The sequence below is a fragment of the Vipera berus genome (assembly GCF_964194415.1).
Source record: "Vipera berus genome assembly, chromosome: 5".
Classification (NCBI taxonomy): domain Eukaryota; kingdom Metazoa; phylum Chordata; class Lepidosauria; order Squamata; family Viperidae; genus Vipera; species Vipera berus.
In genome coordinates this window covers 15,896,942-15,910,474 of record NC_138207.1, presented here as the reverse complement: position 1 = coordinate 15,910,474, position 13,533 = coordinate 15,896,942, and the positions used below count along the sequence as shown (strand labels likewise).

Sequence of the window (13,533 nt, the reverse complement as noted above, 5' to 3'; positions counted from 1 at the left end):
ATTTCCTTTTCCCATTTGCTCGTTTGATCCAGGTCCTGTTGGAGTAGTATCAATATTTCATGGCTAAATATGTTTCAATCTACTTTTAATCATTTTTGGATTAGCTTGGGCTGTGTTAACTGCTGGGATATCAGTCAGTTTTTAAAATGTTTTGATCCCGAATGTTAAAGAAGGAAACAAATAGGCTGCTATTCTAATGCCTGTGGAGATTCTTAATCATCCAGTTTTGGTCACCACAATGTAAAAAAGACGTTGAGACTCTGGAAAGAGTACAGAGAAGAGCAACAAAGATGATCAGGGGACTGGAGGCTAAAACATATAAGGAACAATTGCTGGAATTGGGTATGTCTAGTCTAATGAAAAGGGATGTGGTGGCTCAGTGGGTTAGGACGCTGAGCTTGTCGATCAGAAGGTCGGCAGTTTGGCGGGTCGAATCCCGAGTGCCGCGTAACAGAGTGAGCGCCTGTTACTCATCCCAGCTTCTGCCAACCTAGCAGTTCGAAAGCACGTAAAAAATGCAAGTAGAAAAATAGGGACCACTACGGTGGGAAGGTAACAGCGTTCCGTGTGCCTTTGGCGTCTAGTCATGCCGGCCACATGACCATGGAGACGTCCTCGGACAAGCGCTGGCTCTTCGGCTTTGAAAAGGAGATGAGCCCCGGCCCCTACAGTTGGAAACGACTAGCATGAATGTGAGGGGGAACCTTTACCTTTACTTTTTAGTCTAATGAAGAGAAGGACAAGGGGTGACATGATAGCAGTGTTCCAATATCTCAGGAGCTGCCACAAAGAAGAGGGAGTCAAGCACCTGAAAGCAGGACAAGAAGCAACTGATGGAAGCTAACCAAAGAGAGAAGCAACCTAGAACTAAGGAGAAATTTCCTGACAGTTAGAACAATTAATCAGTGGAACCACCTCCCTCCAGAAGTGGTGAATGCTCCAACACTGGAAGTTTTTAAGAAGAGACTGGACAGCCATTTGTCTAAAATGGTATAGGGTTTTCTGCCTGAGCAGGCAGTTGGACTAGATGACCTCCAACCAAGCTTCTTCAGTTCTGGCTGAATTGTGGGGAATGCAACATTTTATATTTCTTAACAGTCATCTGGTGATTAGCACTTAGAGGGCTGGTCATTAGCTCTCTGAGAGTTGTTGAGACCACTTTGGGGTTTATCTGTACCCTCAGGGTTACCTGAATCAGAGTGCAAATTAGGTATGGAACCTTCTTGGGATTAGTCTGAGTACTTATGATCAGATGACTGCAAAGAATATAAATCCTCCCATTTCCTTCCACTCAATCAGAAACTGAAGAAGCTTCTTGGATGAGAAGCAAAATGTTTTCAAGGAAAAAACCAAGAAAGTTCAGTTGTCGTATGGAAAAGCACCTTTGGGGCTGCTATTCTAATCTTTTTGAAAAACTACTTTGCTTTGGAGAAGTGTTGAATGGAGCAATGCCTTGAAACTGGTTCCTTCACCTGTAAGTTCCAATCTGTTAAAAATAACACTTGCTGCCATTTTATGACATCTTAAAACAACTACTACTTTGCTAATAGTAGGCCAGGCCTTGTGAGATGATGCATGCAAACCATTTCTGCCAAGAAAATCAATTCCCCCCATCAATCCAGTTGCCCCTCCAGCCTGCATTCACACTGTATTCCTGGGAGGGGGGAAGAGATGCCAAATAAATGCAAGCCTATCTTCAAATTTAATTTCCCCATGAAACATTTTCAGGGGCTCCTTGTTTGCATCCATATGTGATAGTCTCTTGTTGCCTAGGAATGCAAACTCCTTTTAAAAGAAAAAAAAGAAGAAAAGGTGAGATTTCATCAGCTCTCTTTTTATCCATTTGGAAAATAAACCCCACACATCATTATTCTGCTATTTCAGAGAAAAGGGCTGAATGTTTTCATTAAGCATAACAGCTGCTTCTTTTGTAACAGCCGGATTTCACTAGTGAGGATGGCAAATTCAGCATTCCTCATTTAACACTAATTGCTCAAGCTTAGATTGTGGCTATTTTCTTCAACACGTGTAAATTAATTCTGTGGCAGTGAAGACAAAAGGGGAAACCTGGATCTGAAATGGTGACAAAGAAAATCTGGAACAGGTGCCGGAGGCTGAATAACTGGGCCTCTTTGCCTGCAATGTTAAGAGTCCATTGAAAAAGTTTAAGAGTTAACACGGGGATGCTGAATCCATGTTAAATTTGTAGGAAGAAATAATAATTTGGGAAACGTCAGGTGTGAAAGCTTTGAAAAGGCTCCACAGATGCACACCAAGCATCAAAGAAGAATTTAGGCTTGGAGGTTTCTTCGATTAATTTTTAATAACCCCTGGATTGTTGGGTGACAGAAAGGTATAGTGGGAATTAGGCAATCTTTGAAGCCGTGCCATCCCAAGCAAGTGACTCTTTCTACTTTTGAGTTAAATTTTATACAAGACCATTTCTGAGGGAGCTTTCTTCTCCTTGGCCCAATCTTTCCTGCTTGGTTTATCTTGGTTTATCAAAGATGATTGGGGGACTGGAGGCTAAAACATATAGGGAACGTTTGCTGGAATTGGGTATGTGTAGTTTAATGAAGAGAAGGGTGAGGGGTGACAAGATAGCAGTGTTCCAATATCTCAGGGACTGCCCCAAAGAAGAGGGAGTCAAGCTATTCTCCAAAGCACCTGAAGGCAGGACAAGAAGCAATGGATGGAAACTAGTCAAAGAGAGAAGCAACCTAGAACTAAGGAGAAACTTCCTGACAGTTAGAACAACTAACCAGTGGAACAACCTGCCTCCAGAAGTGGTGAATGCTCCAACACGAAGTTTTTAAGAAGAGACTGGCCAGCCATTTGTCTGAAATGGTATAGGGTTTCCTGGCTGAGCAGGGGGTTGGACTAGATGTCCTCCAAGGTCCCTTCCAACTACTACTTCTTCTTCTTCTTCTTCTTCTTCTTCTTCTTCTTCTTCTTCTTCTTCTTCTTCTTCTTCTTCTTCTTCTTCTTCTTCTTCTTCTTCTTCTTCTTCTTCTTCTTCTTCTTCTTCTTCTTCTTCTTCTTCTTCTTATTATTATTATTATTATTATTATTATTATTATTATTATTATTATTATTATTATTATTGATAGTAACGCAGAGCAACAATGGGAGTCTGGAGTTACCTGCAAGTTTGCCTTTTGTGAAACAGAACAGTGGATCACGGGCTAAGCAGCAATCAAAAGCAAAACAACAAAACAAAAAACCCTCACTTGCCTACAGGGTTATGAGGCTGTCCTCTGTGGCTGCTTCACGGACTGATTTAATTAATTTGCCTGTACTCCAATGACTTAAATTAATATGACAACAAATACTGCATTTGTTATTTCTCAGGAGTTTCTCCCATGGTGTCTAGACAGAAGAACAAACACTAGAGAGCTTAGAAACTGCTTATGATTGTATTACAGGCAGCCCCTGGGTTACAAACCATTCCCATGTCAAATTTATAGGTAAGTCGGAATGGATACATACAGTTCACATTTAGAGTCAGTCAAAGGTTTGTCACAGGACAGGGTAGTCCTCAACTTGTGACCACAACTGAGTCCAAAATTTCTATTGCTACATGAGACGCTCATTGAGTTTTGCCCCGTTTTACAATCTTTCTTGCCACAGTTGTTAAATGAATCACTGCGGTTGTTAAGTTAATAACCCAGTTGTTAAGTGAATCTGGCTTCCTCATTGACTTTGCTTGTCAGAAGGTTGCAAACAGTGATCACACGAGCCCAGGACACTGCAACCGTCATAAATATGAGTCAATTGCCAAGCATCCAAAGTTTGATCAGGTGACCATGGGGATGCTGTAAATGGTCGTAAGAGTGAAAAATGGTCATAGGTTTGCTCAATAACCATTGCAACAATCATAAAACTGGGTCGGTCATGTAGGTGACCTGCTTTCTGAATGTCACAACTTAAAACTGTAATGCACAGGCTCCATTATGGTCATAAAACAAGGATTACCAGAACAAGTTGTAAGTCAGATGTTCTTAATGCAGAGACTGCTGGCATTTATCTCCTAGGATGAAGCATGCAGAAAAGGCATTGTTTGTTTGTGTGTTCCTGAGATAAATAACTAAGGGTAAATTGTCTACAAAGTCAACCTGTACATTCCTCACAGGTCACAACTCAATAAAACAGTGGGCAGTTACCTTCCAAGAGGCACATTCTTGAAATATATTAAGGATTCATTTAGAACACGTCTAAATCTCTTTATACAGATAGTCCTCAACTTACAGAAAGTCATTTAGTTGCCCTGTAAAGCAGGGGTGTCAAACTGCTGGCCCACAGGCCGGTTGCATCATATGGAGGCTGCACCCACCCCAGCTCCGGCAATGTGAAAAAAGTTGCGATATGTCACGACACGTCATGTGATGTGGTGAGTTTGACACCCGTGATCTAACACTGAAAAAAGTGACTAAGGACCGTTTTTCACACTTACGAGCATTGCAGTATCCCCATGATCGCATAATCAAAACTCAGACACTTGGCAACTGACTTGTATTTATGACGGTTGCAGTATTTCGGAGTCATGTGATCACCATTTGCCACCTTCTGACAAGCCAAGTTAATGAGGAAGCCAGATACACTTAACACCTGTGTTACTAACTTAATAACTGCAGTGATTCACTTAACAATTGTGTCAGGAAATATTGTTAAGCTCACTTAACTGTCTTGCTTAGTAACAGAAATTTTGGGCTCAATTGTGGTTGTAAGTTGAGGATATCTGTATATCCAGGCTGCTACAGACTCATGGTTTGCTAGAGCCCTGATTTCTCCTCCTCTGTCACTCTGTGGCTGTGATCACACAACACCTCTACCCAAATCAGTTAAACAGTCAGCAGCTGCATTTGCACCACATGCTAAATGCTGCTAGCGTTGGTTAGTGTTACCTTGCTTAGGTTTTTTTTTAAATAGCTCAGTATGTTCTGGGAACACATCCAATTTGGTTGGCTGATGATTCAATGTATTGTGTAAACCCAGAAATGAGTTATGCCAATAACCAAGGTAACTGTGATTGCAAACTCAGCCAGTGTGATAAACCAGGAGAATAAACGGGAAGGGCTTAGGTATCTTCCTCCAGCTGCTCCTCTTCACAAGAAAGGCCTCAATCATTCAATAATATATTTGTTTTGACATGCAAAACCACCCGTCCCAGTTTAAATCCTGGCATTTGTACAGGTAGTCCTCGACTTACAACATTTTGTTGAGTGACCATTCAAAATTACAGTAGCATTGAAAAAAGTGACTTGGGACCATTTTTTTACACTTATGACCATTGCAGCATCCCCTTGGTCGCATGATCAAAATTTGGATGCTTGGCAACTGACTCGTACTTATGACGGTTGCAGTGTCCTGGGGTCATATGATCACCTTTTGTGACCTTCTGACAAGCAAAGTCAAAGAGGAAGACAGATTCACATAACGACCGGGCTACTAACTTATCAACTGTAGTGATTCTCTTAAGAATTGTGGCAAGGAAAGTCTTAAAATGGGGCAAAACTCACTCAACCAATGTCTCACTTAGGAACAGAAATTTTGGATTCAGTTGTGGTTGTAGGTTGAGGACTACCTGTAGAAGATCCCTAGCATTTCCCACAACTGTCAATCCGTGTGTTGATAAAAGTGAACTTGTTTGATAAAGGATGATAAAAGACAGCTCTTCATTTTTGCTTTAGAAAGTGGTAAAAACAAGGATCATAGGAACTGTTTTCTCTGGAGTGGAATATTCCTTGCACTTTGCCATACCTCAAACCATATTGCTATATGAGGGGATTGTGCTACTTGTTACATAGGGACAATATATGCAACACATTCTACTAAAGTAGAAGGAATCTACTTTTTTGATCTTTGTCTAACTTAAACAGAGTGGCATCAATAATAAATGCATGTCAAATATGATAGGTGGATTTTGGTGGTAATGTAACCATTTTAGGATCCTGAGATCTACTGGTACTACCACACTGATATGCTGCTAACTATAAATAAAGTATAACCAGATCCAGATTACTAAAAGAAAATATGGATTATAATTAAAAGTGTTTAGGAATAATACATAACCTTCTCCCTCAGTTTAGTGGCTTTGAACTATAGCTCCTAGAATTTACTGCCAACAAAAACTTTAACAGGGATTGATTCATTTCCTGAGGTGTATATGCCACTCCAATTACAAGTGACTCTGAGCCATTTGCACTTCAATTTATAGTAACAAGTTCAAAACATAACATAGCATAATTGAGTAATATAATACCAAGGAGAATCCATAACTATTAGTGAAAAACATTCCGTCTAGATCTTAATGGTCTTCCAGATTCTTAGCAGAGTAAGGACCATTTTAACCTTTGTGAATCCAGAAAAGAGGGCACTGATACAGTTCTCTCATCATGAGACATTGTAGAGACAAGTCAGCTCTTCATGGTAGACCAGATTAAGAAACCAAAGTTATGTATTAGACATGCTAACGCTACTTTTATAAGTTCAAACAGAATCTCAATGTACCTGCCTTCTTCCTCCCTTCATCTACAAGAGAACTAGAGAGGGTCAAACCTGAAATCCTTTATCAAATTTCATTTCTATCTTGGATCCAATTTTTTGTCTGAGTGTTGTCTTAGTTCCAGCTCTTCCTCCTGTTCCTCAAGGTTACTTTTAAAGCCCATTACAGTTTGCGATGCTAGCAAGTCTTTCCTTCTTGTTTTTATTAAGTGGGCAAATGCTAGCTAAGAGTGAGCAGTCTTACTGATATCCAGGTCTTTAACCATGAAGGGTTTTAAAGGTTACAACCAGCACCTTGAACTTCACCCAGTACTGCTCTCAAAGCAGAGGTCTCACACAAGGCAAGGTTATTGCCTTTGTTACTTTATTTATTTATTTATTGAACTTATATACCGCCCTTCTCCCGTAGGACCCAGGGCGGTTCACAAGGCAATTAAAACAACATTACAATACAAAAAGTTAACAATTAAAATAGATTAAATTATCCTTGATTAAAAAATCTAAAACCCCTATAACTCTGATTTAAAAAACCCAATTACAATAAGTTAAAAATTAAAAATTCTCAGTCCTGGCTGGAAAGCTCAAAGAGCCAGGTCTTCAGGTCCCGGCGGAACGAACAAAAATTCATGGACCAGCTGTAACTTCTGAGTGGTCTTCAATGATGGTCCCACACTGACCACCATTGCTTGACAGTGAGATGGGTAGTATATAAATTTAATAAATAAATTCCAAATGATCAAAGTGATCAAGCCATGTGTCACTACAAGTCAGAAAAGGATGTTACTGTTGGAAAAGAGAGAGTTGGTCAAAAGCCCTCCAGGCCACAGCTACCCATAGTACCTTTTCATATAAAATAGAGAGTCCACGGACATGATTTCTTCCTTTCTATCAACTAAAATTACTCAGTCTGGAAGGAAGAGAATCAGTGTAAAGAAGTAGCAACTCTCACTTCTAACCCTTGAAACTAGTCCAGAAAGATAGCACAAACAATGGCATTGAAAGCTGCTGAGAGGTCTAGCAGAATTATGAAGGTCACATCCATCCATCTTAATCCCACCATAGGTCATCCACGAAAGCAATCAATGTGATCTGGTGTCTATGCTCAGGCCCTGGTTGAAAAGGTCCAGATTCACCCACTTAATCAGAGCCCCCTTCATATGCAGGCCTCCTACTTATTCAACCACCTTCTTCCCAAAGGGAAGGTTGAAGGGTAGTTAATAGTTATCAAAAACAGTTGGGTCAGATATTGACTCCTGGGGGTGGGATTTATCACTGCTTCCTTCAAGGCAGTCAGTGTAACCCTCCCTCATTGAAGGATGCACCAACCACTCCTCTGAGCTCACCTCAAATGTTACTTGCAAGTGGCAGAGCTGATGTCACAGAAAATCCTGTCTATTTCCTTTGGACCAAGTACTGTAAGTCATAATCCTCCCAGAAGTAGACTTTGTCAATTCTATGTGATTCTCCCCCTCTCCCACTATCCCTGAGCAAATATGAGTGACTTTCCTTCCAGATACCAAAGAAATTTATCATAACAACCTATTACATGCTCGTCTACCCCATCCTTCCCTAAAAGTATCCAGGTTACACCACAAAGGGCTCCTAGTCAGCAATCTGTTTCTGTGGAAGAATAAAAGCAAGGAAATGTTGCTGCTTTTTCTGCACAATGTAGACTCAGACTTGAGCTTTTAGCCATGAGTCATAATTGCTCTTTGTCTTTTATCAGTATCTAGGAATCTCCTATATTGCTTCATCTCCCAGAGCTCATCAAGAAAGCAGAAGTAATCCTGGCTTGGTGGAAAATCACTCAGGCACAACCCTATCAAAAGCCCAGTTGCCTCCATATGCCAAAGATTGATGATAGTCTTGACAGAACTGCCTACCAGGTCTATGGAATTCTTTAAGCATTCAACCAAGTAGATCCATTAGCTATCTGTGAAAGCCCTATCCATTTGGTTTCCTCTGGAGATTGGTGGCACTGGTTACCTTCATAGATATGAGTGGTCTCACCATGGCAAAGGATAAATGTTAAGGTTCTCTACTTCAGATCACATTGTATCAGTTCTGAGACAAACAGGTTGAATGTGTGATCCTCAGTGTTTCGATCCTCAATAACTTTAGCCCAAGATGGACATGGATTCCCAGCCTTATAAAGTGGAAACATCATCATCTACCCGGTGGTGAGTTCAAGTATCTCAGGAATGCCACTGTGCAACAGGGAGACCAGTATAGCAGTAGGAGTCCCAATTCAATCCTTGATTTCAGAAAGAAAGCTTTGTATCCGGTTATCTGTGAAACACCATTTTGGTCACCTGCAAACCATCCAAATGATAATTGCCAGCAATCCTCCCCTGCTCTTAGCTTACAGCTAATTCCAGATCCAAAGCAGAGAGGGGCACATTTCTGATAGAAACCCCTCTCTTTACTTATTTAGGTCTGAGAGGCAGGCAGGTCTTCCCTTCCATCTGCAATTAGATGATACATAAAGATGTATTCATCTTTTCTACTTTCACACCCCACAGTCCCTGACATCAGCCCACACCTGTTTGAAGTTATAGTCTATACATCCTACCTTAATGCCATATGAATCAGTACTTTCTGTACCGTATTTTTAAATATGCACCTGAAATCTAAACAAACATATACTTGGAGAAACTGTAAAAATAGATTAAAAAAACCCCCCTCCCATCCTTTGAAAACTTGATAAATTTCCACATCCTCTTTTGTGGACTTTCACAAAGTTCCTGCTTTCTTTTTATTCTAGCATATTCTTTTATCATTTTTGGTAGGGAAGCCATAATATTCACAGCATATTATAGGTTAATGTTTTTTCTCCTTCAGCGTGTCACATAGCTAACTGGTCTGAACTGTGTGCTTAGCAATTTTTTGGTGCTCACGTTTAACCATGATTAGTAAAGTTCAAAATATAGATGATCAAACTGACATGTTCTCATTTGTCTTTGTAAAGTCGCGTGCTTCACATAGAGACGGACACAGAGCTGGGGTAAAGATGAGTTTATTCTGAACAGAATGAACTGGGGAAACAGGGAAGCCTGGCGTCTATTTGTACCTGCCCAGGTGGATGGCATCCAATCAGTTCAAACCTGGGCTTCCTGCCAGTGCAGGTGACAATGGGTGTAAATCCTGGCTTCCCACCAGGCTGACCATGCCTGGGGCTGTCAACAGCTTAACTCATTAGGCTTATCCTGAGTGAGCAGTTATCGCCTGGAGCTATCCAACCCCTCTGCTGATCTGCACCATCAGCCTCCTGCTGTGCTGTCCTTTGTGTATGCTGGGAGGCATACACTGCAGTCTTTATAAAAACTAACCACAATTTAGAATCAAATGCACAGGGAACCTTTTGGAAAACTGCCAGCCAGGAAAGGGGGTGGGGTAAAGTGGGGAATTAGCCTTGAGTTGTTCTGCAGCTGCAAGAGAATTAGGACTAACACCCCTCCCCAAACCTTATCTGTTTTTTCCCAAGAAAAGGCAAGCAATCTGGGGAGATTCTTGTACAGATAGTCCTCAACTTACAACAGTTTATTCAGTGACCATTCAAAGTTACAATGACCCTGAAAAAAGTGACTTATGACCATTTTCATACTTATGACCATTGCAGCATCCCCATGGTCACATAATCAGAATTGAGATGCTTGGCAACTGACTCATATTTATGACGGTTGCACTGTCCCAGGGTCATGTGATCACCTTTTGCAAACTTCCAACAAGCAAAGTCAATGGGAAAGCCAGATTCACTTAACAGTTGTGTTATTAACTTAACAACTGCAGTGTTTTATTTAACAACTGTGGTAAGAAAGGTTGGGAAATGGAGTAAAATTCTTTCAATAAATGTTTTACTTAGCAACAGAAATTTTGGGCTCAGTTGTGTAAGTCGAGAACTACCTGTATTATCAGTTGGAATATAATAAAGTCAGTTTGAACCCTCAGGTGTGGATCTGCTTGCCTGCACCTAATGTAACCATAGGGGTTAATGTAAACCCCAAACCTTCCCATTTGTATCTTAGATCTAGGTTGCAAACTCAGGAGGAAACTAGGTTTGTTTGTATCTAAATGTAGTCATTGTTGTAATGTTACTTAGCTTTCTTCCTTGCTTTGTGATTGTGCAGTTACAAAACATTTAGGAACATTATTGTTGCAGCTTGCTCAAAGCACACATTCCTCAGTATTCTTAATCAGCCTGCCTTCATATGCAATGTGCAGATACAAAGAATGAAACTTTTTTCAAAATAAGCAGGGCATGTGAATTGGCCAAGGCTAAAATTTTGAAATGCTTTGGAAATGAGACCAACTTTTCATCACCCTCAAGAACTGATATCACCCCTTGACAAACCTTAACTTCTTAGCATCTGCTCTCTTGACTTAGTCTCCAACACGGCTTTTTTACCTTTTGAATTTTATTCCAGACACGTTCTTTATCACTTTTCCTTCCTTCGAGGGTGTCCATGGCATCTGCCATTAGTGACTGCAGCTGTGACACCAAGATAAAAATTATCGGAATGGAATTCACACAGAAATAACTTCCCTAAATACACAGATTAAAAGCTAATTAAAAAATCATTTGTACGCTGATGATTTTATTGCTCATCTTTTGCACAATGAACAGCATCAGCATCATTTTGTCTATTTTTCCACCCACTTGGACTCATCCACATTTTGCTTTTTGTTATTGGGGATAAATAATGACCCTAAATAAGTAAATATGCAATAGTAAATATGGGTTTTTAGCATAGGATATATTTTTTGATAGCTTATAACAGTTGCCTTTTTTTAACAGATATTTGTGTTCTATAGCAATAAGGAAAAATTAGAACATATAAGTACAATTAGTTTCAACATAACAATTGAATGCATACTTGTGTGTTCCACTAAAATTGGAATGAGACTAAAATGTATAGCACAATGGACACTTTTTAACCTATTCTCTTTGAGTTATTTGTCTATTTGTGTTATTTTTTATATATTATTCACATTCTCAGGCCAGTAACTTGTCAATGACTCTGGGCAGTGTACAAAATTAAAAACAAAGGTGTGAAAAACCATCACAAATGGGAAAAGATGTTAATTATTTATTTATTTATTTATTATTGGGACTTATATGCCGCCCTATCTCCCGAAGGACTCAGGGCGGCTAACAACAATAAGATACAATAGTACAAATGTTAATCCTGGTGTAACAAGCTAATTCTATTCTATTCTATTCTATTCTATTCTATTCTATTCTATTCTATTCTATTCTATTCTATTCTATTCTATTCTATTCTATTCTATTCTATTCTATTCTATTCTATTCTATTCTATTCTATTCTATATTCCATTCTCTTCTCTTCTCTTCTCTTCTCTTCTCTTCTCTTCTATTCTATTCTATTCTATTCTATTCTATTCTATTCTATTCTATTCTATTCTATTCTATTCTATTCTATTCTATTCTATTCTATTCCATTCCATTCCATTCCACTCCACTCCACTCCACTCCACTCCACTCCACTCCACTCCACTCCACTCCACTCATGTTAATCCTGGTGGCTTATATAAAGCCCCTTATATAGACAGCCTGCATCTCACCCTAGCTCAGAGCCTAGAGAAAAAGCCAGATAAATACGGTAGTTTTGTGTAGTAATAACAAATGGGACTGACAACGTAGTTGCTAAGTGAAACATCGCATTATCTATGTCATGGTGAATCAGAGCACATGTAAAATACTTTGCAATACATTCGATTCCAAAATGGTATCAAAAAGTACAGTAAAATTAACACTTCCACTACAGGAAATATATGACACAAAACCAAATAAATAAATGAAATGAAAAGTGATACTGATTCCCTAAAATGCATGTCATTCTGTTCTAGCGAAATAACACAGATCATGGTTAGCTCTAAGAGGCAGTCCCTAAATGAAGAAACTGCAGCTTTAAGCAGACCCTTTTAAGCAAACCCTCAAAATCAGTTTCAATACAGGTAGTCCTTGACTTACAACAGTTCATTTAGTGACCGTTCAAAGTTACAACAGCACTGAAAAAAGTGACTTATGGCCATTTTTCATACCCATGACCATTACAGCATCCCCATGGCCAGGGGTGGGCTGCCTCAGGAATTCTGGGAGTTGAAGTCCATGAGTCATAAAAGAGCCAAGGTTGCCTACCCCTGCCTATGGCCATATGATCAGAATTTAGACATTTGGCAACTGACTCCTATTGATGATGGTCGCAGTGTCCCGAGGTTATGGGGTCCCCTTTTGCGAACTTCTGGCTAGCAAAGTCAATGGGGAAGCCAGATTCTTGTGAGAGGGATCTCGGAGCCCTAGTGGACAATCACTTAAATATGAGCCAGCAGTGTGCTGCAGCTGCCAAAAAAGCCAACACAGTGCTAGGCTGCATTAACAGAGGGATAGAATCAAGATCATGTGAAGTATTAATACCACTTTACAATGCCTTGGTAAGGCCACACTTGGAATACTGCATCCAGTTTTGGTCACCACAATGTAAAAAAGATGTTGAGACTCTGGAAAGAGTACAGAGAAGAGCAACAAAGTTGATTAGAGGTCTGGAGACTAAAACATATAAGGAACGATTGCTGGAATTGGGTACGTGTAGTTTAATGAAGAGAAGGACAAGGGGGGACATGATAGCAATGTTCCAATATCTCAGGGGCTGCCACAAAGAAGAGGGAGTCAAGCTATTCTCCAAAGCACCTGAAAGAAGGACAAGAAGCAACGGATGGAAACTGATCAAGGAGAGAAGCAACCTAGAACTAAGGAGAAACTTCCTGACAGTTAGAACAATTAACCAGTGGAACAACCTGCCTCCAGAAGCTGTGAATGCTCCAACACTGGAAGTTTTTAAGAAGAGACTGGACAGCCATTTGTCTGAAATGGTATAGGGTTTCCTGGCTGAGCAGGGGGTTGGACTAGATGACCTCCAAGGTCCCTTCCAACTTTATTAAGGTCCCTTCCAACTTTATTATTATTAAACATGTTGCTAACTTAACCACTGCAGTGATTCAGTTAACAAC

The 13,533-nt window shown here is 40.0% G+C and overlaps 1 protein-coding gene across 1 annotated transcript in view; it reads right to left on the bottom strand.

Moving 5' to 3' along the window:
• The window catches only part of SPATA16 (spermatogenesis associated 16), a gene marked incomplete at both ends in the record, with an annotated part of 188,992 nt that overhangs the window by 17,822 nt on the left and 157,637 nt on the right, over nt 1–13,533 (bottom strand). Inside the window, one exon of the mRNA XM_081328733.1 lies at nt 10,910–10,993. Coding sequence (XP_081184859.1) covers nt 10,910–10,993 — 84 coding nt within the window. The remainder of the gene's footprint in view (nt 1–10,909; nt 10,994–13,533) is intronic.